The sequence below is a fragment of the Scyliorhinus canicula genome, chromosome 2, assembly GCF_902713615.1.
Source record: "Scyliorhinus canicula chromosome 2, sScyCan1.1, whole genome shotgun sequence".
Lineage (NCBI taxonomy): Eukaryota > Metazoa > Chordata > Chondrichthyes > Carcharhiniformes > Scyliorhinidae > Scyliorhinus > Scyliorhinus canicula.
The window spans coordinates 14,961,203-14,979,008 of NC_052147.1; the positions used below are offsets into that span (position 1 = coordinate 14,961,203).

General features: G+C 49.4%; 2 protein-coding genes across 5 annotated transcripts in view; both read right to left on the reverse strand.

Moving 5' to 3' along the window:
* The window catches only part of ak7b (adenylate kinase 7b), a 118,992-nt gene extending 102,621 nt beyond the window's left edge, over positions 1-16,371 (reverse strand). For both annotated transcript variants that reach the window (XM_038773913.1, XM_038773908.1), the window contains exons 1-3: positions 16,250-16,371; positions 8,827-9,006; positions 118-226 (exon numbers count right to left, since the gene is read on the reverse strand). In XM_038773913.1, coding sequence (XP_038629841.1) covers positions 118-226; positions 8,827-9,006; positions 16,250-16,342 — 382 coding nt within the window. In that variant the 5' untranslated portion in view covers positions 16,343-16,371. The remainder of the gene's footprint in view (positions 1-117; positions 227-8,826; positions 9,007-16,249) is intronic.
* Positions 16,372-16,944: 573 nt separating this feature from the next.
* The window catches only part of vipas39 (VPS33B interacting protein, apical-basolateral polarity regulator, spe-39 homolog), a 45,133-nt gene continuing 44,271 nt past the window's right edge, over positions 16,945-17,806 (reverse strand). For all 3 annotated transcript variants that reach the window (XM_038773950.1, XM_038773928.1, XM_038773939.1), the window contains one exon: positions 16,945-17,649. In XM_038773950.1, coding sequence (XP_038629878.1) covers positions 17,629-17,649 — 21 coding nt within the window. In that variant the 3' untranslated portion in view covers positions 16,945-17,628. The remainder of the gene's footprint in view (positions 17,650-17,806) is intronic.

Sequence of the window (17,806 nt, forward strand, 5' to 3'; positions counted from 1 at the left end):
TTTGACCTTTATGGAACACTGGTCATTTAGGGAACAAACAAGATGAAAGAAATTGAGCTGAAGATACATAATTAATGTGGAAAACCAAAATGAAAAACAGAAAAAGGAAATTATAACCTGAAACAGCCCAAGAGGCTTCATCAATTTGCTCTGTTGAATCTGAGATGTTATAGATGATGATGTCGCAGTCCAGAAGATATTCCAACAGCTGTTCCCGTGCACTAAACTGAAATCAGATGTGAAAAATAAAGGAAACTACCTTTTTACAGATGTCTGCATTAAAATATTTCCTACAAAATGTGTAAGGTGGCAAATTTCAAATTACTATTTAGAATTTGTGTCTAAACTCTAAAGTGTACAACACTACATATTTGCAGTTCATTTTTGCAATACTTCAATCATATCAAAGTCAAACTGTTCAATGGAGGTGTAAAGCTAGTGTTTTATTTTTTAGGTCTCCAGGCATATGCACATTGACATGTTATATTATTGACTTCCAATTCAATTAAATTTTCTCCCCTCTTCTCTTCAAATCTTGCGAAGCCTCTCCAATACCACTTGCAAATGACACCAATATCGGTCATGCATGGAGGTAGATTGCGATTTTCAGCAGACTGTTTGACTGGAGAGGGCATCGTAGTTAAGCTCAGACCGAGCCTCACTTAATGTCATCACACACAGACCCTCCAGCAGAGGTCACTGGAATAGAAACCAAGGGGGGAATTCAACCAAAACATTTCTAAGTGTAATTTTGGGCGAAATTTTATATGAACGGCCGCCAGTAAAGCCGTGGTAATTAGAAGGTATTGAAAACCCAATGGAAGAATGCAGTACAAAAAGGAACGCCCGCTAGTCCGCCTGAGGGCTCGAGTTCAGTGCGGAGTTCTGTGGGGGAAAGATGGCGGGGGCTGCAGCTATTATGGTGGATACGCTGGCCAAGGTGACGGTGGTGGAGTTTGAGCCGCAGTTTGCTTAGCATTATGAGCAGCAAGGGAAGGAGATGATGAGAACGCTCAAACAGTTGGCGGATGATATTTTGGCCCCGACAAAGGAGGCTCTTGGAAAGACGTCCGACAGCAGTATGGAGAGGTGTTGAAGGGGCTGGAGGAGGTATTGTCACGGCTCAGCAAACAGCTCACCTCAATGCGAGAGAAACTGCGGAGGGAAATTGACAAAGGGCTGACAGCCAAAGTGGAGAATGAGTCACGGCAGCAGAATCTTGGGACTGTGAGACTGCCTGAGGGACTGGAGGTCCACAGGCCGAAGGAGTACTTTACAGAGATATTCGGCAAGTTGTTGGAGGAGGATGAGAACACCTCCCTCTTTGAGCTGGATAGGGCTCATCGGTTGCTCCAGGCAAAGGCGAATTATCCACCAAGAGCCGTGATAGGGGTTTATCAAGTTTGGTTGGTTTAAAAGGATTTGGTTTTGGTCAGCCCTGCTGCCTCACGGCACTGAGGTCCCAGGTTTGGTCACTGTCCATGTGGAGTTTGCACATTCTCCCCGTGTTTGCGTGGGTTTCGCCCCCACAACCCAAAGATGTGCAGGCTAGGTGAATTGGCCATGCTAAATTGCCCTGTAATTGGAAAAAATGAATTGGGTACTCAAAATTTTTTTTTAAAGGGTTGCGTGTTGGGGGGAGGTTTCTGTTGGTTTTTGTGCTAGGTATGTGCGGAAGGGGGCTCTGGCAAGGGCCACCTCGCTAGGAAACCTAAGTTGGCTGGTGAACGGGAGTGAGGTGGGGGGCGGGGCCACGGCCAGCTGAGCCTGTGTGAACAGGTTTCGATGGGCCTGGGAGGTGTGAATGGTGGGGTGGGTGGGGAGTATGAGAGAGGAGCAGTTTCAAATGGAAGTGGTTGGGGGGTTTCTGGGGAAGGGGGGAGGGGTAACTGGCTGATGGTGACTAGGGGTGGGGCTTGATCCCACTCATGGGGCAGAGCCGGGGATCGTGGTCATGGCTGATGGGCGGCAAGGTGGTGAGAGACCCCCCCCAGTCCAAATGGTAACGTGGAACGTGCGGGGGTTGGGTGGGCTGGTGAAGCGGGCGAGATTCTTCTGGCATTTGAAGAGATTGAGAGCCGAAGTGGTGCTGTTGAGGTTGAAATGGTTTCCGTCCATCCTAGGGTAGCATGGTGGTTAGCATAAATGCTTCACAGCTCCAGGGTCCCAGGTTCGATTCCCGGCTGGGTCACTGTCTGTGTGGAGTCTGCACGTCCTCCCCCTGTGTGCGTGGCTTTCCTCCGGGTGCTCCGGTTTCCTCCCACAGTCCAAAGATGTGCGGGTTAGGTGGATTGGCCATGCTAAATTGCCCGTAGTGTCCTAATAAAGTAAGGTTAAGGGGGGGGGTTGTTGGGTTACGGGTATAGGGTGGATACGTGGGTTTGAGTAGGGTGATCATGGCTCGGCACAACATTGAGGGCTGAAGGGCCTGTTCTGTGCTGTACTGTTCTATGTTCTATAGATAATATTCACTCCAAGGGGAAGCTTGTTCTTGGCAAGGTGAAGGATGGTGGCAATGAAGATGGAGAAAAGAATAGGCCGATGACACATCCTGCTTAACTCCAGTCATGGTCCTCAAAGGTTTCTACCTTATTTCCGTCTGTGAGGAGTGTCGCCGACATCTTGTCATGGAGGAGTCAGAGGATGTTGATGAATTTCTCGGGACAGCCAGCCTTTGAGACCGTCTTCCATAGCACTTCCAGATTGGCTGAGTCAAAAGGCGTGGTCAGATTGATGAAGTCCATGTAGAGTGGTTGATGTTGCTCCTGGCATCTCTTTTGAAGTTGCCGAGCTGTGAAAGTCATGTCCGCTGTTCCACGGTTCGGTCAGAAGTCACACAGGAGAGAAAGCGGCTAGCGAGGATTCGGGCGATGATCTTTCTGGTGATAGAGAGTAAGAAGATTCCTTGGTAGTTCTCACAGTGCGCTTTGTCTCCTTTCTTGATGATAGTGGCAATGACGGCATCCCTGATGTCAGTAGGAATTTCTTCTCTGTCCCAGATTTTTAGAAACAGCTGATGAAGATGACGGGTTATCTCTTCTCCCTCAAGTTTGTAAATTTCCACTGGAATCCTGTCCACTCCTGCGGCCTATCCATTCTTCACGTGTTTAATGGCAACTTCGACTATGTCCACACTTGGTGGGAGTTCACGATCATCTTTGATGGGCAGTTAGGGTTTTCCTCAAACACGTCCTCATTTATGATTATATCGTGGTTCTTTGAAGTGTTCTCTCTATCAAAGTCCGATTAGTTTCTCTGTCTATCAAGAGGGTTCCATCATTACTCCACATTGGTTTAAGGCCTAAGGTGTTAGGTCCATATATTGCTTTAGTGAAACTGAAGAACCCCAGGTGTCGTGATCATCAGTGAGGAGTTGCAGTGCCTTAGCTTTCTCAGTCTACCATTGGTTCTTGATTTCCCTAGTTCTTCTTTGTACATCTGCCTTGGCTGATTGATGAGGTCTCCTCTTTGCCTTGCTAATTAAGTTGTTGTGCCAGGTGCAGAGAGCTTTCTTCTTCTTGTCAATGGGTTCTTGGATGGTGTGGTCATTTTCATCAAACCAGTCCTGCGGCTGGATTCTCAGTTTCTGAGACTAAGTGTGACGCCAATGCAGAATTTGTGGTCTTTCACGTCAACAAAACTGGCACCACACCACCTGGATTGATTCCGCTACTGTTAAGGGGCTAGCACTTGCACCGTGTGGAACACAATCGATTTCAATGATAAACGGTGCGGGATTCGCTGGGTCCGTGATTGACACTCGGGAGGCTGACAAGCTGCAGCCGCATATACACAGTACAATCCGCACACACACTCATCACAGCCAACAATGTGGCACTGGTTGTGCTGGAGCCCGCCCATACAGCTGACGGGTGGGCTGAGGCCAGAGGGCACCCCTTACCCATATGACCTGTGGTCCTACGTTCACAGTGGGCTGTCAGCGGTGTGTGCAGCTGTATAGCCGCCTTGCTGGCTGCTGCAATGATGTTTCATGCCCATCAGCCCCGACCCCAGAGCCCACCTGGCCACAACCCACTACTACCCCGGCGCTGGCAGAAGCCCCCCTGGCCAGCGGCACAACTGTCAGCAAACTATAGCCACTTTACGTATCCCCTCTCTCTCCCTCAGCAGCCACTACATCGGTTTCATGACTTTTAAAAGCACAGGTGAACCCTGTCGTCATGAACTCACCGGTCAGAGGCAGAGCATCGCGGAAGCCCCAGAGAATACCAGATGAGGCCCGCTAATGACATGCAAACAGTGTCCACTGTACGTACGTTCCAATACGCATTGACACCGCTGTCGAGGAGTCGGAGAATCGCGATTTGGCATTAAATTGGCGCCCACTGCGATTTTGGCGTTGGAACCTATTCTCCGCCCAATCGCGTTTCGTGATTTCAGTGTCGGCAATCAGAGAATCCAGTCCCTGGTGTTTCCTGGTCTTGTAGCCAATGGTTTCTTCACAGCATGAGATGTTGGCTGTTGACTGCTTTTTCTGGGTTTCTGCCACTCCATTACAATGGACACTTTGGGATTTTGGGGAAGATATTGTTGGAGGTTCACTTGCATACTTTGCTTTTGAAGCCGTTCAATGTTGATCTTTTTTCTGACCTGTATCTTCCGCTGCTTCTGGCGGAGTTTGATGAACATGGAGGAGTGGATAAGCCAGGGGTCTGTCCAGCAGTCATCTGCACTAGTCATCGCTTTGGTGATGAAGGCATCCTTTTGGTCTCAGGATCAGACATTGACGAAGTTGATCATGTGCCAATGCTTTGATCATGGATGTCTGCAGGAAATCTTGAACTTGTCTTTTTGACGGAACAGTATGTTAGTGATGACAACCCAGTGTTCCGCACATTTGGTGAGCAGGAGAACCCCATTGGAGTTGCAATTCCCAACTCCCTCCTTTTCGATGGTTTCTTTCCAGAATTGGGAGTCCTTTCCAACACTGGCATTGATATCCCCAAGGAGGATGATCTTATCTTCTTTATGAGTGTTGGAGAGTATGGTGTCTAGCGTGGAGTAGAAGCCTTCTTTTATTCATCATTGGCATCAAGGATTGGAGCGCAGGCACTCTCAACTGTTGCCTGTTGGTTCTTGACACGTTGTAGACAAAGGGTCATAAGGCACTCGTTGATGCCGATAGGCAGCTTTGAGAATCGGTTGACGAGTTTGTTCTTGATGGTGAATTCAATTCCACGTGTTCTGGGCTGATCCTTGGGTTTTCCTCTCCAGAAGAAGGTGTAATAACCGCCATCTTCCCTCAACTGCCCTTCGGGTCACTTGCAGGACAGTGACGTCACAATTGAAGTGCCTGAGTTCATTGGCAACAAAGGGTAGTTCTCCGTTCTGCTCGAATGTTTTGCTCATTATCCATGCGGGTTTGTACATTCCAGGTTCCAAAATTGAGTTTAAGTTTTATTTTCTGACCGCGGGTAGATGAGCTGCTGGATGCTGTTTGCCAGCCAGGTTGGGGATGGAACAGACTATTTTTAGGGCACCTTTTCTCGCCATTTCCACATGCGGGGTGAGCAGAGTGGACCCTGAAGAGGGCTGCTCCGTTGTGAAGAAAGCTACTGAAATGCTCTCCTGTTCCTATTCCAAGGGCGAGATGACTAAATCAAACTCCACTGCCTACGTGCCGGTCCGAAGCTAGGGACTTCCAGATCTCACAATTCTGTCCCCAGCTGATCCCCGCAGGGCTTGTTCATGTGGAAAGTGTGTTGGTTTCCTCTCGATAAACGCCTGGTGCAGGACATTTTTTAATGTGGGTATGCCTTTTGCCACGGTCCTTGACAGAGGGTAGGTCTAGTTCCAGGGCGAGGGAACCTTGAAGACTGGGGATTATCCTGCTGCTGCAGCCTTCATCCGCCATCGCAGGCATATGAGTATCTTCAACCTTACCCACCAATGAAGACATGTTTTGGATTGCGCTTTGTCTGGTTTCTCCCCTCTGACCTTAACATCATGGGAGACCCTGCCAGGGGTTTAGGACGCCCGATCACATTGCTCTCAGGACCAACAAAATGTTCAAGCCTCTCCACCTTGGCAAGGTGACAATCTAAGGAAATTATGTATAAAAATGTATAAATATATGCTCTCTTTAAAGCAGCAAAATCTCCCACGTTCCTTCACAGGTTCAGATCAAACTCCTCGAAAAAGAGTTGTGGTAAAATTAAGAAAGGTGGTTTGGTAGGGGCTTTATCGACTGGGTCAGGCTGCTGTACCAGGCTCTGGAAGCTAGTGTAAGGACAAATAAGACAACCTCGGACTATTTTATGCTGTACCGGGGGACAAGACAGGGATGTACCCTCTCCCCGCTGCTGTTTGCGCTAGCCATAGAGCCGCTGGCAATTGCTCTGAGAGCTATAAGGGGCTGGTTCGGGGTGGGGGGGTAGGGGAAGTGGAGCATAGGGTATCGCTGTATGGGGATGATTTACTCCTATATGTGGCGGATCCAGAGGCAGGGATGAGGGAGTTTATGACAATTCTGGGGGAATTTGGCCGGTTTTCGGGATACAAACTGAATATGACGAAGAATGAGATGTATGTAGTCCAGGCAAGAGGCCAGGAGGGTCGGCTGGGGGAGCTACCGTTAAGTTAGTGAGGGACAACTTTAGGTATCTGGGGATACAAGTGGCGCGCAACTGGGGCCGGTTACACAAGTTGATCTTGTCCCGGCTGGTTGAACAGATGAGGGGCGAGTTTCGGAGATGGGATGCGCTCCCGCTATCACCGTCAGGGAGGATGCAGACGGTTAAGATGACGATATTGCCGAGATTTTTATTTTTGTTCCAATGCATCCCGATTTTCATACCGTGGCCTTTTTTTTAAGAGGATCAACAAAATCATTTTGGGCTTTGTTTGGGTGGGTAAGTCCCCACGGGTGAAAAAGGTGATGCTTGAGAGGAATGGGGAGAGAGGGCATGCCCTGCCAAATTTTAGTAATTATTACTGGGCGCCAATATTGCGATGATAAGGAAGTGGGTGGTGGGGACGGGGGCGGCTTGGGAACAGATGGAAGCGGCCTCATGCAGGGGCACCAGCTTAGGGGCGCTGATAACGGCACTACTGCCGTTCCCGCCGTCGAGATATTCCACCAGCCCCGTGGTGGTGGTGGCCCTGAGGATCTGGGGTCAACGGAGGAGATCTGTTGGTGCAGTGGGTGCATCGGTTTGGTCCCCAGTATGTAACAATCATCGGTTCACTTCGGGGAGCTTAGATGGGGGATTTCGGGTATGGCAAAGGGCGGGGATTGAGAAGATTGGGGAGCTGTTTCTGGAAGGGAGCTTTCCTAGCTTCAGGGCGCAGGAGGAGAAGTTCGGGCTGACAGCAAGGAATGATTTCAGATATCTACAGGTGCGGGTCTTTCTGCGCAGGCAGGTACCATCCTTCCCACTCCTGCCATGAAGAGGGATTCAAGATAGGGTAGTGTCTAGGGGATGGGTGGGGGAGGGGAGCATCTCGGACATCTACAAAGAATTAATGGGGCGGAGGAGACGCATACAGAGGAGCTGAAGCGTAAGTGGGAGGAGGAACTGGTGGGTGAGATGAAGGACGGCCTATGGGCGGAGGCGGGTCAATGCGACCGCTACATGCGCAAGGCTCAGCTTGATCCAGTTTAAGGTGGTGCACCGGGAACACATGACAGCGACCGGGATGAGTAGATTTTTTGGGGTGAAAGACAAGTGTGTCAGATGTTCAGGTGGACCAGCGAACCATGTCCATATGTTCTGGGCATGCCCAAAACTTAGGGGATATTGGCAGGGGTTCGCGGATGACATGTCCAGGGTATTGAAGACAAGGGTGGAAATGAGTCCAGGGGTAGCGATCTTTGGGGTGTTGGAGGACCGGGTGTTCGGGAGAGAGAGGCAGATGTTCTGGCCTTTTCCTCCTTGGTAGCCCGGTGACAGATACCACTGGCTTGGAGGGAGTCCAGGCCTCCAAAGTCAGAGGCCTGATTAACCGACATGGCGAGCTTTCTTGGCCTGGAAAAGATCAAGTTCGCCTTGAGAGGGTCGGGTGTCAGGGTTCGCCCGGAAGGTGGCAACCATTCATTGACTTCTTCGCTCTGCCACCAATGATGGATCAGGGGAGGAAGATCTAGAGTTGGAAGAAGACAGGATGCAAGCAGAAATATTATGGAAGACAATGAAGATCCTGAGGTTGATAGGTTGAGGATAGAGAGCTCATGAAGGTTGGTGAGCAAAGAGGTAACATTCCAGGTAATAAGAGTTCTGAATGAGTTGGAGTTTCCACAGGGTAAAGGTGGGGATGCCAATGAGGAAGCTGGAGAAAGCCCTCCTGCGCAATATATAAGAACAGCTCTAAGAAAATAAAGAGGGGTTTGACAGCACCATGCAATGCAGGCAAACAAAGACAGGAAGGACAAAATTGGTTCTTTTGGATGGGAAACAGCAGAATGGGAACAATATTTATTGGGGGAATATTGTCTGAAATTGGGGGAATTCAGTTAAACTCTGATGTTGCTACAGTGAACACTGAGACCAGGTGTCTTCTTCAGTCTCACTGTGGCAGTTCTGGTTAACGTTACACTTGAAACCTTAACCTATGGTGCCCTTTCAGATTCTGATTAGCCTGTTATACACGTGCAGCATTTGTTCATGCTTTGAGACATGTTGCTTTAACGATCAGCTCTTCTGCATATCAAGCCATAATGACCTGGTAAGAAACCATACAGATACACACTTATCTTTAGCTATTTATAAAAACTCCAGTCCTGTTTGAGACATTAATCCTGTTAGTAAATTTAAAAATAATAATCTTAGGAACATTTTTGCTTCGAAAAGTGAATTGGGGACTTACAGAGAAGACTTCAAAAGCAAAATCCGGCTGCTTGGCATCAGGCACACTCACTGTTCCCACCACCTGGTAAGTCCCTTTGGTTAGTGTAATACTTTTGACTGTTGCAGCCTCTTCCTCAATCTGTTCTTCATCTATTAGCTGCTCCTCCAGCGATGCTCCAACCACACAGTTGGATAGGTGCTGGAAATGAATCAGGTATCAGAATTTAATCTTTGAGTTCATAGAACCAGAGGATAGTGCAGCACCGAAAGAGGTCATTTGACTCATCAGGTCTGCGCCAGCTCCACTGGGGAGCAATCCAGTTTGTTCCATTCCCTCTGCTCTCCCCGACGCTCCTGAAATTTTTTTCTCCTTTCTGTATTCATCCAATTCTTTTTTGAAAGTTACCATTGAATCTGTATCCGCCGCTCTATCAGGCAGTGCATTCCAAATCCTAATCACTTGTTCTATTAAAAAAAATGTTAGATGACAAATCTGGTTCTTTGCCAATCATTTTAAATCTGTGCCCTCTGGTTATTGGCTCTTTAGCCATTGGAAATAGTGCCTCTTTTTACTTACTCTAAGCCATTCATAATCCTTATCATCTCCTCTGCTCTGAGAACAACCCCAGCTTTTCCAATCTATCCATGTAACTGCTATCCCCACCTGGAACTATTCTCATAAATCTCTTTTATACTATCTCTAATGTCCTTATGAAAATGTGGTGCCCAGAATCAGACACAATACCCCAAAAGTAGTGTTTTATACAGGTTTAGCATAATAAGAGATACAAATCAAAACCTGCTGATGGAATATGCATCATATTACCAAGAAATTAAGTGTTTTTTTTACAGTTCTCCAACAGCATTATTAACTTTCAGCACTGACGATCTTAGCAAAGGTTATATATTATATTAGCAAAGGTCCGTTTGGTTGTTGTTTCAAGCATATAAAAATGGAATTTCCATGCTCTGAAACCTGCAGCAGTTCATTTTACTGCTGTCAATGAGAAACTGAGAAAAACTTTCAACTTCAGCAGGGCAGTAAATTTAATGGCATCAGATTGTCCACCTGTTAAAGGCTCTGCTCAATTTTCGACAGCTCTGATGCTGCCAGTTTTAATGGCCTCTTCAATTAAAATTCTCCTTGCTTCGATTAGGGGCTGGTTTAGTTCAGTGGGCTAAAGAACTGGCTTGTAATGCAGAACAATGCCAGCAGCGTGGGTTCAATTCCCGTACTGGCCTCCCCAAACAGGTGCCGGAATGTGGCGACTAGGGGCTTTTCACAGTAACTTCACTGAAGCCTACTTGTGACCATATGTGATTATTATTATTAAATTATCTTTCCTAGGGTGCGATTCTCTGAAAAGATTTCTAAGTGTGGTAGCGAGCGGGATCTGCCGATAGCTTCCCGGTGCTCGGCTCAGCAAGGCCGGCAATGCTATTCAATGTTGATTGGTCCACTTAACGAGACCCCATGGGCTTCTTGCTGTAAATGAAGGTTCACCAGCCAATTCGCCAGGACCGCAATCATCAGCGCCCCCCACACATCCCCGCTAACAAGGTTAAAGAGCACAGCCAGCCCCACTCAGCTCGCAGCCATGGTGCCGAGAAGACAGGCCCTAACATTCGGGGATGCAGTCCTGGGGAGGCTCCTCGATGCAGTGGAGGCCAGGAGGGATGCCCTGTTCCCCCGAAGGTCCCGGAGGGTGAGCCACAGAGCAGTCAGTGCCGCCTGGATGAGGTGGCGGCGGCCTTGAGCTTGGGAAGTGTGATCAGGAGGACTGGCCTCCAGTGACCTAAGCAGGTCAATGACCTATACCGGGCAGCACGGGTGAGGTGACACCAACACCCTCCCCCCACTCCGAGAACTTTCCGCCCCCACGTGAGCATCCACTCCCCAACCTTTCATGTGGCCCCCAACTCTCCCTTCAATCTCCCCTTTTAATGTTTCCCCACACTTTTGTTCACACCCATCCCTCCCACTAATGTGAGCCACGCATGTGGCTAATGATGCCCTCTCTGTGTCTACGCAGAAGCTCTTCCACAAACGCCAGGAGGGGGCCCAGACTGGCAGAGGCATGTCGGACATACAAATCCTCACCACCTTCAAGGAGACTGGGGCAACAGAACAGAACGGTCACCAATTCGGAGGTTGTCGGACGCAGCAGAGGTGAGGATCCACCAGAAGGGCCTGTCAATGTGACTTGTTATTGCCTTACTGACTGACCCATCCCTCCCACTGACCACATACCCTTCTCCTGTAGTTCCTCCAGCTGGCACCGCCGGCCCATCCTGCGTGGCCCCCTCTCCTGCCTGCCAAGAGAACACCTTGGAGGAGAACTCCGAGGATGCCACGATTGATACGTCACAGCTGTCATCCCCACCCTCCACCAGCGTAGATACACACACCTCAGTGGGAACTTTAGTGGACAGATTTCTAGGGCACAATGTGATGAGCACCACACAGCTGCTGATCTACATCAGGTGGAGGCAGGAACCCCTAGGCAAGACAGCACTCGGAGGTCTGCTGGATCCCAGGTCCCAGCTGGGTCCCAGCCTGATGCTGAGCCTCTGGTTCAGGGTTACCCAGAGCTGATGGAGGCGTTAAAGTGTGCCTGGGACATTCAGAGAGGGATTTCAGCGACACCCAAGCAGGTCCATAGCCGCTTGGAGGAATCACAGAGGCGACTGGCGCAGGTATTTTGCTGGCAATGTGAGGCACCAAGAACAACACTACTAGTGTGGCGACTGCAGTGGAGAGCCTGGTGCATGACGTCAGTATCATGGCGAAGATGTCCAAGGCGTGGTGCAGTCAGTGACGGCCACAGCTGAGGACCTCAGCAGAATATTACCCAGTACCAGGCTGACCTTGATGAGATGCTGTGGGACATGTCCCACTCTCAGATGAGAATGGCCGAGGCGCTGCGGAGCTTGTCCCAGTCGCAGATGGGCATTGTTGAGGCTCTGCAAAGCATGGCCCAATCACTGAGCGATACTGCCGAGGGTGCCGACACAAAGATGCAGAAATCAGGGAGCTGCCAGGGCTGGCAGAGCCTGATGGTGCAGGGGCAGCCGGGGCTTGAACCAGGGCTCTCCATCCCGAGGTGAACCCCAGGGCCCTATGGGCACTGACCGGCTGGAGAGGGCGCTGGGTGCCAATCCAAACCCATCCCATGGAGTGGGTATGGTGACCACCAGCTCCCCCGAGTTCCACCCCTCTGATGAGGCTGTATCTTGAGGTCAGCACACAGGACAGAACGGCATCACTGTGCATGTGCCATCGACAAGTGCGCTAGGCCCCTCCAGCCCCTGAGCCCCAGAGGACGCCCGCCGGGGTATCAAAGACTACGGGACGTGGTAAGCAGCTGGCTGTCTCCTAGACATACCTAGACATAGTGGTAGAGCTAGGAAGATTAAGCACGTTGAAGATCCCTGAGGGCACCGGAGGAGGCGGTAGACGGTTGGGGGGGATGTGGGGGCGGCAAGTTCGGGAGAGTGGGGAAACCTGGGACACATTAAAAACACCACTTCAACCAGTTTGGCTCCTATTTCACTTTGTTCCGCAATGCGGGGCCAATCTCCGACGCCCATCTCTCCAGGCATCTACCCCTCCCCAGTTACAACCGCGTGCACGTGATGGTGGTGAGCAAGCACTCAACAAATAGGCAGGGGGCAGACTATGGCATAGATTGAGGGAACACTGGTGCTTAGCTCTCTGCGGCTTATCATCACCACCCCCTGTTCCTCGACAGTGACTGGCGGTGCAGACACAGTCCCAGCAACACAGGAGTGATATGACACAGACCCTAGAAGAGTGGGAGATGGGGGGTTGGGTACGGTTTCACTGATTGGACCAAGGCACGTCCGATGTGAAGCGGGTGAGTATGGAGTTCCTCCCTAGCCCTCCGGGTTTGTTGGAACTTGCCGTTGGTGCCTGTCCTGCCAGTCTCCGGCTGGTCCTCCAGTTCCTCCTCCAGCCCTGCTAGTGCGGCAACCTCCTCATCTCCTCCTTGGGGGTGGGCACATGTTCCTCATCCCAGCCTCCAGCAAGTCACCGCGCTGTGCCAGTAGACCACACACAAAGGCGGATGACCCTCCGGGTTGTGTAATACAGGACACCACCGGAGCGGTCGAGGCATTCGAAATGCATTTGAGGAGTCCCATGTATCGCTCAATGATCCCTCCCTCCTGCGTAACATACTCACTCTGAACACCTCGATGGGTTCTGCCTCATCAGATGCACGCCCTGGGAGAAACGTCATGGGAGAAACATCGGGATTCCTGTTTCACCACTGGCGGGGCGGGACAATCACATCAACACCATTATGTTGGCGTGAAATGCGATTTGCACCTCCAGCAGGATTTTCCAGTTCCGTTGCAGATCAGGCCAACGAAAACGGGAGCGGAAAAGCCCCCTTTTGTGTTCACGAACTATCATCTGAAATCTGTCTTAAATTTGGCTTTGAACCTGTATAACTCTTGTTGATTCAGGTTAAATTATTGCTCTGATCCACATTACCTCTCATTTGCCTCCCTTCGACAGGGAAAATCTCCCATTTTCTTCAGTCTTTTCACCCAATAGTCCTGGATCACGATATGAAGATAAGAAATAGGAACAAGGGTATGCTATTTGGCCCTTCATGCCTGTTCCACCATTTAGTATGATCATGGTTCAAATCTTGACCTCAATTCCACTTTTCTGCCTGTTCACCATATCGTGACACCTTCGTAGTTCAAAAATCTGTCTATTTCAGCCTTGAATTTACCTGCCCCTACTGCTATCTGGTGTAGAGAATTCCAAAAATTAACAATCCACTGGTGGAAGAAATTCCTGCTGATCTCCTTAAATAGAAGAGCCTTATTTTGAAACTAAACCCCTCTAACTTGAAGGAAACATCCTCTCAGTATCCAACCTGGCAAGCCCCCTCAGAATATTATATGTTTTAATAAGCTCACATCTCAGTCTTTAAATGCCAATGAATAAAGGCCCAACCTGCTGCACTTTTCCTCATTAGACAACCCCGAGTGAATCTACGTTGATGCATAGGCAAGAGGCCATTTGGTACATTGTGCCGATGCCAGCTCTTTGAAACAGTCTCAATTCCCTGCCCCTTTTCCCCATAGTCTTACATATTTTTCCCCTTCAAGTATTTAACCAATTTCCTTTAGAAAGTTATCACTGATTCTGCTTCTACCACCATTTCAGGCCGTGCATTCCAGATCATAACACCTCACAACCTGTTCCTTTTGCCAATCACCTTAAATCTGTGCCCTTTGGCTATCAATTTTTCTGCCACGTGAAACAGATTTTCCTTATTTGCTCTTTCATGATTTAAAAATTCTCTATTAATTCTCCAGCCAGATTTCTCTGCTTTTAGGGCAAGGGCTCCACTTTCTCATGTATTACCCATGTAATTGAGGTCCCACATCCCTGCTATGATTCTATATCCCCTCTGCACCCTCTATGGGACCTTGACATCCTTCCTAATCATAGTATCCTACAGTGCAGGAGGAGACCATTCAGCCCATCCAGTCTGCGCCAATCCTCCAAAAGAGCACCCTACTTATGACCACTCCACTGTCCTATCCACATAACACCACCTAACCGGCACATCTTTGGATACTGACAGCAATTTGGCAAGGCCAATCTACCTAACCTGCACATCTTTGGACTGTGGGAGGAAACTGGAGCACCCAGAAGAAACCCACGGGGAGAACGTGCTAACTCCACAGTCACCAAGGCCAGAATTGAACGCGGTCCCTGGTGCTGTGCAGTGTTAACAACTGTGCCACCATGTCGTCCACGTTGGTTCCCATTGCATTTCAACAAAAGTGATCAATTTATTCCTTGAACATCTTTCGTTCCAGGTTTGGTTTTCTTCATTTTATTGCTGCTGCTTAGGGCTTCCTCCCATAGTAGGTTATGGCACTCTGGTAGGGGTTGTTCAATGTTACGCAATGCAGCCTTCTGGAATTTTCCCAACCAGAATTGTGTACAAGAGTATGTATACATGTAGACTCCTTTACATACTTGTGTACACATGCATATATACATGCACACTTAGGAGACAAATTTCTATAAACATGCATGCACACTTACACATATACTTACCCACGTGCAAATTTGCATACACTTGCTTGCGCACACACACTTAACCCCACAGTTGGACATTAATATTTGCCCCATATACAATTAACCCTCACACACTCTCCTCACATACGCTTACCCTCCTAACACATAGCCCAACAAACTCATACCTCTATCTCCACACACACATTTACCCCCACATAGTTAAATACACACACAAACCCAAAAAAACTCACATACCTGCCCGGTTACCCATCACACAATTGCCCCTTCCCACCAAACTCCCACACCCATTAACCCCCCCCCCCCCCCCACACACACACACACAATACCCCCCTCACACTCAAACCCCTCACAACCACAACCCCCTCACACCCATACCCCTCACAACCACAACCCCCCTCACACCCATACCCCTCACACCCACCCCCCCTCACACCCACACTTACCCCCTCACACCCACACTTAACCCCCCACACCCACTTACACCCTCACACCCACACTTAATCCCCCCACACCCACTTAACCCCCCTCACACCCACACGTACCCCCCTCACACCCACACTTAACCCCCCACACCCACTTACACCCTCACACCCACACTTAATCCCCCCACACCCACTTAACCCCCCTCACACCCACACATACCCCCTCACACCCACACTTAACCCCCCCCACACCCACTTAACCCCCCTCACACCCACACGTACCCCCTCACACCCACACATAACCCCCCCACACCCACTTAACACCCCTTCACACCCACACGTACCCCCTCACACCCACTTACCCCCCTCACACCCACACTTAACCCCCCACACCCACTTAACCCCCCTCACACCCACACGTACCCCCTCACACCCACACTTAACCCCCCCACACCCACTTAACCCCCCTCACACCCACACGTACCCCCTCACACCCACACTTAACCCCCCCACACCCACTTAACACCCCTTCACACCCACACGTACCCCCTCACACCCACTTACCCCCCTCACACCCACACTTAACCCCCCACACCCACTTAACCCCCCACACCCACACGTACCCCCTCACACCCACACTTAACCCCCCCACACCCACTTAACCCACCCACACCCACTTAACCCCCCTCACACCCAAAATTAACCGCCCCCCACACCTACACTTACCCCCCCTCACACCCACACTGAACCCCCCAACACACCCACACTTAACCCCCCCCCCACACCCACTTAACCCCCTCACACCCAAAATTAACCGCCCCCCCACACCTACACTTACCCCCCTCACACCACCTACACACCCCCCTCACACCCACACTAACCCTCCCCCACGCTGCCCCTCAGTGACCATTTGCGATCTCACTAACTTTCCCAACATGACTCCCCACAAACGAGTCTAAGTTGTTGAGGAAGATCCGCTTGCTCCGGATTTTGTCAGGTGTAGACGCAGACCCCGCCATGGCCGCCCGGACCCTTGGATACGCAGCGAGAGGACGCGTTGCTAGGGAGGGTCCTGCGCGGTTCAGGCAGTGAGCGGGACACCTCGGGATCAGCCTGCAGCTCTGGATGGGGAATCCCATTGAAAATCTTCACCCTGCAGCTCTGGATGGGGAATCCCATTGAAAATCTTCACCCTGCAGCTCTGGGTGGGGAATCCCATTGAAAACCTTCAGCTTGCAGCTCTGGATGGGGAATCCCATTGAAAACCTTCAGCCTGCAGCACTGGATGGGGAATCCCATTGAAAACCTTCAGCCTGCAGCTCTGGATGGGGAATCCCATTGAAAACCTACACCCTGCAGCACCGGATGGGGAATCCCATTGAAAACCTTCAGCCTGCGAAAAAAAGAGTTTACAGGACTTGGGTTTAGCCCACTTCGTGTTACGAAGACTAGTCCATGTGCCCCAGCAAAGCCCCACATAATTGAGAGAAATTCCCACCTCACCAGAAGGAAAACCAGCAAGACTTTCCCCACTCTTTCCTCCATCCCTCACCAACCTACTCGCATTCACCTAAGATCCAAGATAGGAAGAAAACAAAAAAGCACCATACAAATAAACAAATGAAGTGCAAAGTAGAATGCTACCAGCATTTTATTACAAAATGTATTCTTAATGTGTGACTTGGTTTTCAGTTTCTGTACAACAAAGATGCTTCATCTCATTTATATTGAAGTAATATTCAGGAATTGTACTTTTTTTTTAAAAAAGCATTATTCGGGTAGGTTCCAATAAGCAGACAATAAATATATTAACTTTTCTCTCATATCACATTCTTGTTTCCAGATGTCATCCGTGAGGGGAGCTAGCAATAAACACTGGCTAAAACCAAATACTTGAAGTTCTGAAGTAGAGTTTGTCTCTTGTCCTTAGTATTTTGTTCAGCTTGGAGGGAGGATCTGTCCCTCTCCCATGAAGTATGGCTGTTCTTCACCAGCCTTACCTCCTCCACCACTCCCCATCATACCCTCGTCCCACCCACTCTCTTAAAAAGTAAAAACCTTGCAATTGAACAACTTGATACACATGGAATATACAAATGTATGGACAGGACACTTAGTTTTTAAGTTCCAGTTTATAAGTTCCCATTTAATTATTAATTTTAAATCATGAGGGGGAAGAGCTCCTGCGATTTTCAAATGGTTGATATCGATCTTTCTTCCTTGTCCTGATTGCGAGATTCTCCAACCTCCGTCTCCCTCAGGAATCATGTGCACAGGAGGTATTGCTGCCTTGAATCTTGGTTCATCAATTTTTCCATCTGATTTGCTGCAAAGCACAATAATATTCAAAACTGCCATTAGCAAGGTGCATTCATTTTTCATTTATTTGTTTTCAAGTTAGGTTTTCACTTCCGGCCATTAAAGAAGCAACGGTTTTAACAGGGCAGTTATTGTCCGAATGCCTGGAACTCGACCATTGCTAA